The 13,034-nt window shown below is 38.3% G+C and overlaps 1 protein-coding gene across 4 annotated transcripts in view; it reads right to left on the bottom strand.

Moving 5' to 3' along the window:
• Window positions 1-912: 912 nt before the first annotated feature.
• Window positions 913-13,034, bottom strand: part of KIF27 (kinesin family member 27) — an 89,533-nt gene continuing 77,411 nt past the window's right edge. For all 4 annotated transcript variants that reach the window (XM_060101721.1, XM_060101723.1, XM_060101722.1 and 1 more), the window contains one exon: window positions 913-2,549. In XM_060101721.1, the coding sequence (XP_059957704.1) occupies window positions 2,068-2,549 (482 nt within the window). In that variant the 3' untranslated portion in view covers window positions 913-2,067. The remainder of the gene's footprint in view (window positions 2,550-13,034) is intronic.

The following is a 13,034-nucleotide window of genomic DNA, read 5'->3' as shown; positions in this document are numbered from 1 at the left end:
GCTTTTAGAAAATGTCTTTATATTTCCACAGGTAAAGCAAATATGTGTCAATTTCTTGGGCAAGCAGAATTCCAATGTCAAAATACATTCTTATATGAATTATTTCTAAATTATTACTTAATTTTATAAGGAACTTAAAATTAGGGGCTTCATTAATAAATGTGTACATATTAACAAATATATGATTGCTGTGCTTTGCTAAAGCACTGGCCTTTTGCCATTGTCTGTCTATTTATCTATCTATAACACACATTATATACGATATATATATTAAATACATATCATACAAACCAAAGGCAAAAAGAGAAAACTAGCTGAAAACAGGAATCTGACTTCAAATAGTCCCTGTTAAAAAAACAAAATCTCTAAGTTGGTTTGTAAATTTGTTGGTTGAAACAGTTTCTCATTGGGCCGAAGTTATAACTTGTGGTTCCATTTCCAGGTTAAGTCCACAGAAGTCTATTTAACCCAGAATTCAAATGAGTTTTAATACCATACTTAAGAGATCTAGAAACTATTCACCAATTTAGAAGTTTGTTTTGGTTTGGTTTTCTTCTCCTATAGGAACTGTTTTTTAGCAGTAAGACCAAGGAACCCTACTTCCTAGGGGCTAGAAACTAGAAAAGGAAAACAGTCTTTGAGCACAGGGTAACAGTCTGGGTCTTAGGTAAGATGGTCAGGGTCAATAGCAACAAAGGAAAGGACAAAAGAAAAAACTTAGCATCAGGTAGGAAAAGTTGGAGTCAGTAATAAAGTGGGTTACTCTCATGGAGTAAGCTTCCATAAATCAGGGTGATTTTGCTACTGCCCCCCAAATATTAATTGGTTTAAGAAAAAACTTTATTTTACAAGCAAAAGTTTGGAAAAGTAACAAAAATAACAACATAAGTAACAAAATCATACCTCTGGTCATTATAATGAAATGTTTTCTGTGATTGAAAAATACGATGAAAAATTTGTTGGACAAAGCAATGTTTAGTTTTTAATTCCAAACTGAGGTTTACATTATATAATAAGATTTAGACCAAAAATATCTTGAAGAAAAAATTTCATTTACATATTTACAACCCCCGTGCAATCTGGGCGGCCTGTGTACAGGCCTGACTAACCAGGTTGTAGAGGAAAATAATCTCAGATTAAGCCCATCAATTTATTAGCTAAAGATCCTCTGGCTAGATTTCAAGCTTTACAGGTGTACTCCATATGATCAGATACCTTTTCCTTGATGTGTTAGAATACTTTAGTGTTATTCTATCCTTGTTTCCCTATTCCACGGAACTGTATTCATTTCTCCCAATTTTAGTAGCATAATGAGAGATATGCTGAATAGATAGGGCAGGAGAGAGATGATAAACCTATATTCCATAATATTAGCAAACCAATAATATAATACTCTAAAAGCAATTCCAGAAAAAAAGAGCAGAGACCATGTTTTAAAAGTCAAGAATGATCACTCAGCCTCTGAGGACCATAAATTAATCTTAATCCCTAAACCTAGCCAGTTGCCTTAGCCCATAGAGTGCATTCTGGCACAAATTTTCAGCTGTTTCAGCCAAAACATATGCAGCAGGTGACTCTCTCTCTGGTATAAGCAATATTTAACTGTTTTTTTAAAAAATAACAAAATATACTTGTATTTGAGAATAACAATATAAATTTATATTATAATTATTGTATTATAACATACTTTTATAATATAATAATATACTTTTATATTATAATAATATACATTTGATGGATATTTTAGTTTATTATTCTACTCTTAGTTTTGTTCTTCAAATATGCCTGGAAAAAATTTTAAGCAAATTTAGAAGTGGAAACATTTAAATGTTCCATTACTTGATAAAGCATGTGTTTGGTTATTATGGAAATACAAATTAAAACTCCTCAAATATACATATATACATGGATATACATATCCATGGTATACAAAAGGATTAGGGATTACTTCCTCCCCTTCTTCTTTTATCCTGAGGGAACAGCCAGTGAGCTTAAGCTTTAATTTCTAACAGATTAGAAAAAGGAATCTTACCCACCTAGTAAATTAAAAGTTTTCTTATTAAATGCCTAAGTTTTTAAGTCACTCGTTCTCCTAGCTACTTCAATGGAATCAGCAGTCATAGATCCAACCCCAACTCCAAGACTGGAACTTCGTAACGACAGCTCCAAGGCAGAAATCTGACGTAACTCTTTGCGACACAACTTTACAGGCGTGACACTATGCAACTGTGCCACATTTCCTCCTGGCTGAATTTGGGGTGTTGGTCGACTGTGAGATTTTGTAAACTGATTGTCATCCCTTTCTGTTTTGGCCTCATTGCTTAACAAATGCCCACTAGTGGGTGCTAAAGAGCTATAAATTGGTGGTAATTCTGGGCCTTCTTCCCAGAACTTCAGAGGATTTGGTTGTGTTCTTAAGCTTGTGGAACTGTCTAATTGTCTTTCCCTTCCACTTAATTTTATACTTTCAGTTCTGGATGCCCATTTTAATTCTTCTGAAACCATGCCTGCTTCTTCTGGGTTCTGTACTCCATTTCCAGCATCATGATCTAAAAATAATCCAAAAGCAGAAAAAAAATTAGAGGTTTCCTCCAAAACAGGTATTTTAATCATGATATCTTAACATAACTACATTATTATCATGCAATATAAATTGTCTTCCAGCTTTTTTTGTTAAGTGACTTCTTTGAGATGAACAGAAGTGTGAACATGAATTATTCTTATTTCACTTAGAGGCATCTTGCATGTGAATAGCTGAGAACTTTCAATTAATAGAACAAAACTGAGAAGTAGTCTTCTAGAGATTTTGGTACCCCTGGAAACATAGAGGTGCTTTAGGCCTCTCTGGTGCCCTTCCACACCTGCCTCTGCTGGGCTTGCCAGTGGTGAATCACATTTTAAATCCTGGTCATATCTCCAGGGAATCTTCTGGGACTTGGCATTATATGTGTGAAAATCTAGTCTTGATTGGCACTCCAAGCATGAGAGCAGGGTTCTTCGGTCTGAATGTACTCTGGGGTACATGCCACTGCTTTCAGCATCAAAATGGAAATGACAGCATACCCCTCAGTGGGGACCACCCTGCTGGAATGAGTGATAGGAGTGAGTGAAGTTATCAAAGCTTGAGGCCCTCAAATCATAGAATAATCTAATATCAAAGACAAAACTTACTTAAGGGAAGTCCATATAGGTACTAGACCTAATGCAAAGAAAAAATGTCAACTTTAACATATGTTGATGATGCAATTAGTACACTTCTGGTCCTGTAAGAACCAAGTTTAAAAACAGAAGTTGCACACTGGCAGCTCCCAAGCCAAATCTGCCCACAGACATGTTTTACTTAGCCTATAAAATAATATGTGATGCAAAATTTAAAAAGTGGAAAGTTTCATATAGAAATACAGATTTCCGGATTTTAAAGAAAATGAGAAAAACTGACAATTTCTGCCTGGCAACAGCAGCTGGAGCAGAGCGGCCCCTGCCAATTTAGACAACTGCTGCAGTCCCACCGCTCACTTTGGCTTCCTGGCTCCTGCAGGCATTTTAGTTTGTGACCCTGGTTTAAAACATAAATGATTTTCTATATAACCTTTAAAAACTGTGAATAACTCTTTTGTACACCTGAAACTTATATAATATCATACATCAACTCTACTCAATAAAAAAAAGAAAAAAATGATTGATTTTCTGGTTTTTAAAATTCTGCTCACAAACAAAATACCTGAACTAGCAAATGACATAGATCCTCATGTGGAATTAGCAGGTACAAAGTTGATCATAGTGATCACAGTGGCTCCCAAACTTTGCTGCACATTAGTGTCACCTGGAAGCTTTTAAAAATACTTTGGCCTAATAACCTATAATGGAAAAGAATCTGAAAAAGAGCGTGTGTGTATATATATAACTGAATCACTTTGCTGTACACCTGAAACTAAAGAATATTGTAAATCAACTATATTTCAATGAAAAAAAAAATCCTGATGCCCAGGTCACAGTGTCTCGGGGAGGGAGCCAGGCATCTTAATTTTTAAAGATCATATGAGAAAGAGCAGAGATGGGCTCACTGGAAAGGCTCACTCCCAAGCCCACTTAGATTCCTCACAATATAAAGTTTCCTTCTTCCAGAATTTCAACACTGAAGGAACAAACTAAAGAAAGATTTATTCACCCATAGTCACACAGCCAGTAAAAGAAATTAGGATCCCAACCAGATCTTCTGACTCTAGTATCCTGACATGCAGAGTTTTATAGTGGTTTAAATTGATACAAGAATAGAGTTTTGGGGGAGACCTTCAAGATGGCGGAGGAGTAAGACATGGAGATCACCTTCCTCGGCACAAATACATCAGAAATACATCTACATGTGGAACAGCTCCTACAGAACACCTGCTGAACGCTGGCAGAAGACCTCAGACCTCCCAAAAGGCAAGAAACTCCCCATGTTCCTGGGTAGGGCAAAAGAAACAAGAATAAACAGAGACAAAAGGATAGGGATGGGACCTGCACCAGTGGGAGGGAGCTGTGAAGGAGGAAAGGTTTGCACACACTAGAAGCCCCTTCGCGGGCGGAGACTGTAGTGGCGGAGCGGGGCAGTTTCGGAGCCGCGGAGGAGAGCGCAGCAACAGGGGTGCGTGGGGAAGACAAAGCGGAGAGATTCCCGCACAGAGGATCGGTGCTGACCAGCACTCAACAGCCCGAGAGGCATGTCTGCTCACCCGCCGGGTGGGGGTGGGGGCTGGGAGCTGAGGCTCGGGGTTCGGAGGTCGGATCCCAGGGAGAGGACTGGGGTTGGCTGCGTGAACACAGCCTGAAGGGGGCTAGTGCGCCACAGATAGCCGTGAGGGAGTCCGGGAGAAGCTCTGGAACTGCCGAAGAAGCGAGAGACCATTGTTTCGGGGTGCGCGAGGAGAGGGGATTCAGAGCACCACCTAAACGAGCTCCTGAGACGGGCAAGAGCTGCTGCTATCAGCGCAGACCCCAGAGACGGGCATGAAATGCTAAGGCTGCTGCTGTAGCCACCAAGAAGCCTGTGTGCAAGCACGGGGCACTGTTCACACCTCCCCTCCCAGGAGCCTGTGCAGCCCGCCACTGCCAGGGTCCCGTGATCCAGGGACAACTAGCCTGGGAGAACACACGGCGTGCCTCAGGCTGGTGCAACATCATGCTGGCCTCTGCCGCTGAGGCTCGCCCCGCATTCCATACCCCTCCCTCCCCCTGGCCTGAGTGAGCCAGAGCCCCCTAATAAGCTGCTACTTTAACCCCGTCTTGTCTGAGCGAGAACAGACGCCCTCAGGTGACCTACATGCAGAGGCGGGGCCAAATCCAAAGCTGAACCCCGGGAGCTGTTCCAACAAAGAAGAGAAAGGGAAATCTCTCCCAGCAGCCTCAGGAGCAGCAGATTAAATCTCCACAATCAACTTGATGTACCCTGCATCTGTGGAATACCTGAATAGACAATGAATCATCCCAAATTGAGGAGGTGGACTTTGGGAGCAACTGTAGACTTGGGGTTGCTTTCTGCATCTAATTTATTCCTGGCTTTATGTTTATCTTAATTTAGTATTTAGAGTTTATTATCATTGGTAGATTTGTTTATTGATTTGGTTGCTCTCTTCCTTTTTTTAAATATATATATAGATATGTATATATTTTTTCTCTTTCTCTTTCTGTGAGTGTGTATGTGTATGCTTCTTTGTGTAATCTTGTCAGTATAGCTTTGCTTTTACCATTTGTCCTAGGGTTCTGTCTGTCTGGATTTTTTTTTTTTTACTATAGTTTTTAGTACTTGTTATCATTGGTGAATTTGTTTTTTGGTTTGGTTGCTCTCTTCTTTGTTTCTTTTTTTAATTACTTTTTAATTTTTAATTTTTAATAATTATTTTTTATTTTAATAACTTTATTTTATTTTTCTTTCTTTCTTTCTTTTCTTCTCCCTTTTCTTCTGAGCTGTGTGCCTGACAGGGTCTTGGTGCTCCGGCCGGGTGGGAGGCCAGTGCCTCTGAGGTGGGAGAGCTGAGTTCAGGACATTGGTCCACCAGAGACCTCCCAGCTCCACGTAATATCAAACGGTGAAAGCTATCCCAGAGATCTCTATCTCAACGCTAAGACCCAGCTTCATTCAATGACCAGCAAGCTACAGTGCTGGACACCCTATGCCAAACAACTAGCAAGACAGGAACACAACCCCACCCATTAGCAGAGAGGCTGCCTAAAATCATAAAAAGTCCACAGACACTCCAAAACACACCACCAGATGCAGTCCTGCCCACCAGAAAGACAAGATCCAGCCTCATCCACCAGAACACAGGCACTAGTCCCCTCCACCAGGAAGCCTACACAACCCACTGTACCAACCTCAGACACTGGGGGCAGACACCAAAAACAACAGGAACTACAAACCTGCAGCCCGTGAAAAGGAGACCCCAAACACAGTAGGTTAAGCAAAATGAGAAGACAGAGAAACACAGCAGATGAAGGACCATGGTAAAAACCCACGAGACCAAACAAATGAAGAGGAAATAGGCAGTCTACCTGAAAAAGAATTCAGAGTAATGATAGTAAACATGATCCAAAATCTTGGAAACAGAATGGAGAAAATACAAGAAACGTTAAACAAGGACCTAGAAGAATTAAAGAGCAAACAAACAATGAAGAAAAAGAGAATAAATGAAATTTAAAATTCTCTAGAAGGAATCAATAGCAGAATAACTGACGCAGAAGAACGGATAAGTGACCAGGAAGACAAAATAGTGGAAGTAACTACTGCAGAACAGAATAAAGAAAAAAGAATGAAAAGAATTGAGGACAGTCTTGGAGACCTCTGGGGCAACATCAAACGCACAAACATTTGAATTATAGGGGTCCCAGAAGAAGAAGAGAAAACAAAAGGGACTGAGAAAATATTTGAAGAGATTATAGTTGAAAACTTCATAACATGGGAAAGGAAATAGGCAATCAAGTCCAGGAAGCGCAGAGTCTCATACAGGATAAAACCAAGAAGAAACACGCCAAGACACATATTAATCAAACTATCAAAAATTAAATGCAAAGAAAAAATATTAAAAGCAGCAAGGGAGGGCTTCCCTGGTGGCGCAGTGGTTGAGAGTCCGCCTGCCGATGCAGGGGACACGGGTTCGTGCCCCGATCCCGGAAGAACCCACATGCCGCGGAGCGGCTGGGCCCACGAGCCATGGCCGCGGAGCCTGTGTGTCCGGAGCCTGTGCTCCGCAACGGGAGAGGCCACAGCAGTGAGAGGCCCGCGTACAGCAAAAAAAAAAAAAAAAAAAAAAAAAAGCAGCAAGGGAAAAACAACAAATTACATACAAGGGAATCCCCATAAGGTTAACAGCTGATCTTTCAGCAGAAACTCTGCAAGCCAGAAGGGAGTGACAGCACATATTGAAAGTGATGAAAGGGAAAAACCTACAACTAAGATTACTCTACCCAGCAAGGATCTTATTCAGATTTGATGGAGAAATTAAAACCTCTACAGACAAGCAAAAGCTGAGACAGTTCAGCACCACCAAACCAGCTTTACAACAAATGCTAAAGGAACTTCTCTAGGCAGGAAACACAAGACAAGGAAAAGACCTACAAAAACAAACCCAAAATAATTAAGAAAATGGTAAAAAGAACATACATATCGATAATTACCTTAAATGTAAATGGATTAAATACTCTAACCAAAAAACATAGACTGGATGAATGGATACAAAAACAAGACCCATATATATGCTGTCTATAAGAGACCCACTTCTGACCTAGGGACACATACAGAATGAAAGTGAGGGGAGGGATAAAGATATTCCATGTAAATGGACATCAGAAGAAAGCTGTAGTAGCAATTCTCATATCAGAAAAAATAGACTTTAAAATAAAGACTATTACAAGAGACAAAGAAGGACACTACATAATGATCAAGGGATCAATCCAAGAAGAAGATATAACAACTGTAAATATTTATGCATGCCACATAGGAGCACCTCAATACATAAGGCAAATGCTAAGAGCCATAAAAGGGGAAATCGACAGTAACACAATCATAGTAGGGGACTTTAACACCCCACTTTCACCAATGGACAGATCGTCCAAAATGAAAATAAGTAAGAAAACACAAGCTTTAAATGATACATTAAACAAGGTGGACTTAATTGATATTTATAGGATATTCCATCCAAAAACAACAGAATACACTTTCTTCTCAAGTGTTCATGGAACATTCTCCAGGATAGATCATATCTTCAGTCACAAATCAAACCTTGGTAAATTTAAGAAAATTGAAATCGTATCTAGTATGTTTTCCGACCACAACGCCATGAGACTAGATATCAATTACAGGAAATAATCTGTAAAAGATACAAACACATGGAGGCTAGACAATACACTAATTAACAACCAAGAGATCACAGAAGAAATCAACGAGGAAATAAAAATACCTAGGAACAAATGACGATGAAAACACGATGACCCAAAACCTACAGGATGCAGCAAAAGCAGTTCTAAGAGGGAAGTTTATAGCAATACAATTCCACCACACGAAACAAGAAACATCTCAAATAAACAACATAATCTTACACCCAAAGCAATTAGAGAAAGAAGAACAAAAGAAGCCCAAAGTTAGCACAAGGAAAGAAATCATAAAGATCAGATTAGAAATAAATGAAAAAGAAATGGAGGAAACAATAGCAAAGATCAATAAAACTAAAAGCTGGTTCTTTGAGAAGATAAACAAAATTGATAAACCATTAGCTGCATTCATCAAGGAAAAAAGGGAGACGGTTCAAATCAATAGAATTAGAAATGGAAAAGGAGAAGTAACAACTGACACTGCAGAAATACAAAGGATCATGAGAGATTACTAAAAGCAACTCTATGCCAATAAAATGGACAACCTGGAAGAAATGGACAAATTCTTAGAAAAGCACAAACTTCTGAGACTGAACCAGGAAGAAAAAGAAAATATAAACAGACCAATCACAAGCACTGAAATTGAAACTGTGATTAAAACTCTTCCAACAGGGCTTCCCTGGTGGCGCAGTGGTTGAGAGTCCGCCTGCTGATGCAGGGGACACGGGTTCGTGCCCCGGTCCGGGAAGATCCCACATACCGCGGAGCGGCTGGGCCCATGAGCCATGGCCACTGAGCCTGCGCGTCCGGAGCCTGTGCTCCGCAATGGGAGAGGCCACAACAGTGAGAGGCTTGCATACCACAAAACAAACAAACAAACAAACAAACAAAAAAAAACAAAAACTCTTCCAACAAACAGAAGTCCAGAACCAGATTCCTTCACAGGCGAATTCTATCAAACATTTACAGAAGAGCTAACACCTATCCTTCTCAAACTCTTCCAAAATACAGCAGAGGGAGGAACACTCCCAAACTCATTCTATGAGGCCACCATCACCCCGATACCAAAAGCACACAAAGATGTCACAAAGAAAGAAAACTACAGGCCAATATCACTGATGAACATAGATGCAAAAATCCTCAACAAAATACTAGCAAACAGAATCCAACAGCACATTAAAAGGATCATACAGAGTGACCAACTGGGGTTTATCCCAGGACTGCAAGGATTCTACAATATACATAAATCAATCAATGTGATAAACCATATTAACAAATTGAAGGAGAAGAACCATATGACATCTCAATACATGCAGAAAAAGCTTTCAACACAATTCAACATCCATTTATGATAAAAACCCTCCAGAAAGTAGGTATACAGGGCACTTACCTCAACATAATAAAGACCATATATGACAAACCCACAGCAAACATCATTCTCAATGGTGAAAAACTGAAACCCTATCCGCTAAAATCAGGAACAAGACAAGGTTGTCCACTCTCACCACTATTATTCAACATAGTTTTGGAAGTTTTAGCCACAGCAATCAGAGAAGAAAAAGAAATAAAAGGAATCCAAATTGGAAAAGAAGAAGTAAAGCTGTCACTGTTTGCAGACGATATGATACTATACACAGAGAATCCTAAAGATGCTACCAGAAAACTACTAGATTTGGTAAAGTAGCAGGATACAAAATTAATGCTAAGAAATCTCTTGCATTCCTATACACTAATGATGAAAAGTCTGAAAGAGAAATTAAGGAAACACTCCCATTTATCACTGCAACAAAAAGAATAAAATATCTAGGAATAAACCTACTTAAGGAGACAAAAGAACTGTATGCAGAAAACTATAAGACACTGATGAAAGAAATTAAAGATGATACAAACAGATGGAGAGATAGACCATGTTCTTGGATTGGAAGAATCAACATTGTGAAAATGACTATACTACCCAAAGCAATCTACAGATTCAATGCAATCCCTATCAAACGACCAATGGCATTTTTCACAGAACTAGAATAAAAAATTTCATGATTTGTATGGAAACACAAAAGACCCCAAATAGCCAAAGCAATCTTGAGAAAGAAAAATGGAGCTGGAGGAGTCAGGCTCCTGGACTTCAGACTATACTACAAAGCTATAGTCATCAAGACAGTATGGTACTGGCACAAAAACAGATATATAGATCAATGGTACGGGATAGAAAGACCAGAGATAAACCTATGCACATATGGTCACCTTATTTTTGACAAAGGAGGCAAGAAGATACAATGGAGAAAATACAGCCTCTTCAATAAGTGGTGCTGGGAAAACTGGACAGCTACATGTAAAAGAATGAAATTAGAATACTCCCTAACACCATACACAAAAATAAACTCAGAATGGATTAAAGACCTAAATGTAAGGCCAGACACTATAAAACTCTTAGAGGAAAACATAGGCAGAACACTCTGTGACATAAATCACAGCAAGATCCTTTTTGACCCACCTCCTAGAGAAATGAAAATAAAAATAAACAAATGGGACCTCATGAAACTTAAAAGCTTTTGCACAGCAAAGGAAAACATAAACGAGACGAAAAGACAACTCTCAGAATGGGAGAAAATACTTGCTAATGGAGCAATTGACAAAGGATCAACCTCCAAAATTTACAAGTAGCTCATGCAACTCAATATCAAAAAAACAACCCAATCCAAAAATGGGCAGAAGACCTAAATAGACATTTCTCCAAAGAAGGTATACAGATTGCCAACAAACACATGAAAGAACCCTCAACATCACTAATCATTAGAGAAAGGCAAATCAAAACTACAATGGGGTATCACCTCACACCAGTCAGAATGGCCATCATGAAAAAATCTACAAACAGTAAATGCTGGAGAGGGTGTGGAGAAAAGGGAACCCTCTTGCACGGTTGGTTGGAATGTAAATTGATACAGTCACGATGGAGAACAGTATGGAGGTGCCTTAAAAAACTAAAAATAGAACTACCATATGACCCAGCAATCCCACTACTGGGCATATACCCTGAGAAAACCATAATTCAAAAAGAGTCATGTACCACAATGTTCACTGCAGCTCTATTCACAATAGCCAGCACATGGAAGCAACCTAAGTGTCCATCGACAGATGAATGGATAAAGAAGATGTGGCACATATATGCAATGGAATATTACTCAGCCATAAAAGGAAACAAAACTGAGTTATTTGTAGTGAGGTGGATGGACCTAGAGACTGTCATACAGAGTGAAGGAAGTCAGAAAGAGAAAAACAAATACCCTATGCTAACACATATATGTGGAATCCCCCCCACAAAAAAAGGTTCTGAAGAACTTAAGGGCAGGACAGGAATAAAGACGCAGATGTAGAGAATGGACTTGAGGACATGGGGAGGGGGAAGGGTAAACTGGGACAAAGTGAGATAGTGGCATGGACATATATACACTACCAAATGTAAAACAGATAGTGGGAAGCAGCTGCATGACACAGGGGTATCAGCTCGATGCTTTGCAACCACCTACAGAGGTGGGATTGGGAGGGTGGGAGGGAGATGCCAGAAGGAGGAGACATTGGGATATATGTATATGTATAGCTGATTCACTTTGTATAAAGCAGAAACTAACACAGCATTGTAAAGCAATTACACTACAATAAAGATGTTAAAATAAAAGGTAAAAAAAAAAAAGATGAATGGTTTTACTAATTTAATTGACCACATTGTAAATTATATATTTACAAATGTATGGTATAACACACAAATCTAATTAATGCATTTATTATCATATACATTCATCAAATTTTTATTGTGTAATAAACTTGTAGCTCCAGTGTAACGTCTTCAAAATGTTATATATTTTATAATTAAGTTCATACCTTTTGCTAAAAAAGAATTTCCTTTCTCAGTGAAATTCAATGTAAGCTCTGAAATGAATGATATATAAGGATTTTTATATTCAAAAAACAATCCTCTCCAAAGAAAAGAAACAATAATTAAATTCTTCTAATTATGGCTAAAGCTGAATTTAAAGAGTTGCTTGGATTTAACCAAATAAGAATTTATGTCTTAAATTGTGTATCTTTCAAGACTTTTATGTTTTGTTTGGGGATAAAATAAAATATTATTCAATAAAAAAAAGTATAGAGTTTTAAATACTTAAACAAGTACATAGACTGCATGTCCATGTATACTGATTTTATCCTCACAAAATGTTAGAAAATAGATGCACTGTGACAGAAGCATGACCAAGTGCTTTTAGTCTTTTTGGTCACTTTTTAGAAGTTACCAAGATATTTTAGTCAAAAGATTAATTCTTTTGCTATTTGAAAATGATAAAAATATTCAAGGCAGATAAAGTCTGATAGGCAGACAATGAAAAGACTACTAACAAAACCCAATCAACTGAATACCAAGACAGTTATATATTAATTAGGATACTGATTATTAAGCATATAATACAGTTTAGGGAACTCAAAATTTGATATATTTAAACTGCTATATTTTATAATTCAAACAAGTCTTATTTAATGTCATTTTATTGGAGCTGCATTTTGAGGTAGGATATAGTACAAGCTATATCACCAATATGATTCCAAGTGAATTTTTTTAAAGCATAAGGAAAACAGTGAAAAGAATTATGCTGAAATGTTAATAGTTGTGGGTAGGATTATGGGTGGTTTTTTTCTGA

This window comes from Mesoplodon densirostris, chromosome 6, assembly GCF_025265405.1.
Source record: "Mesoplodon densirostris isolate mMesDen1 chromosome 6, mMesDen1 primary haplotype, whole genome shotgun sequence".
Lineage (NCBI taxonomy): Eukaryota > Metazoa > Chordata > Mammalia > Artiodactyla > Ziphiidae > Mesoplodon > Mesoplodon densirostris.
The sequence above is the reverse complement of the archived record's forward strand: the minus strand, read 5'-3'. Positions and strand labels throughout refer to the sequence as shown.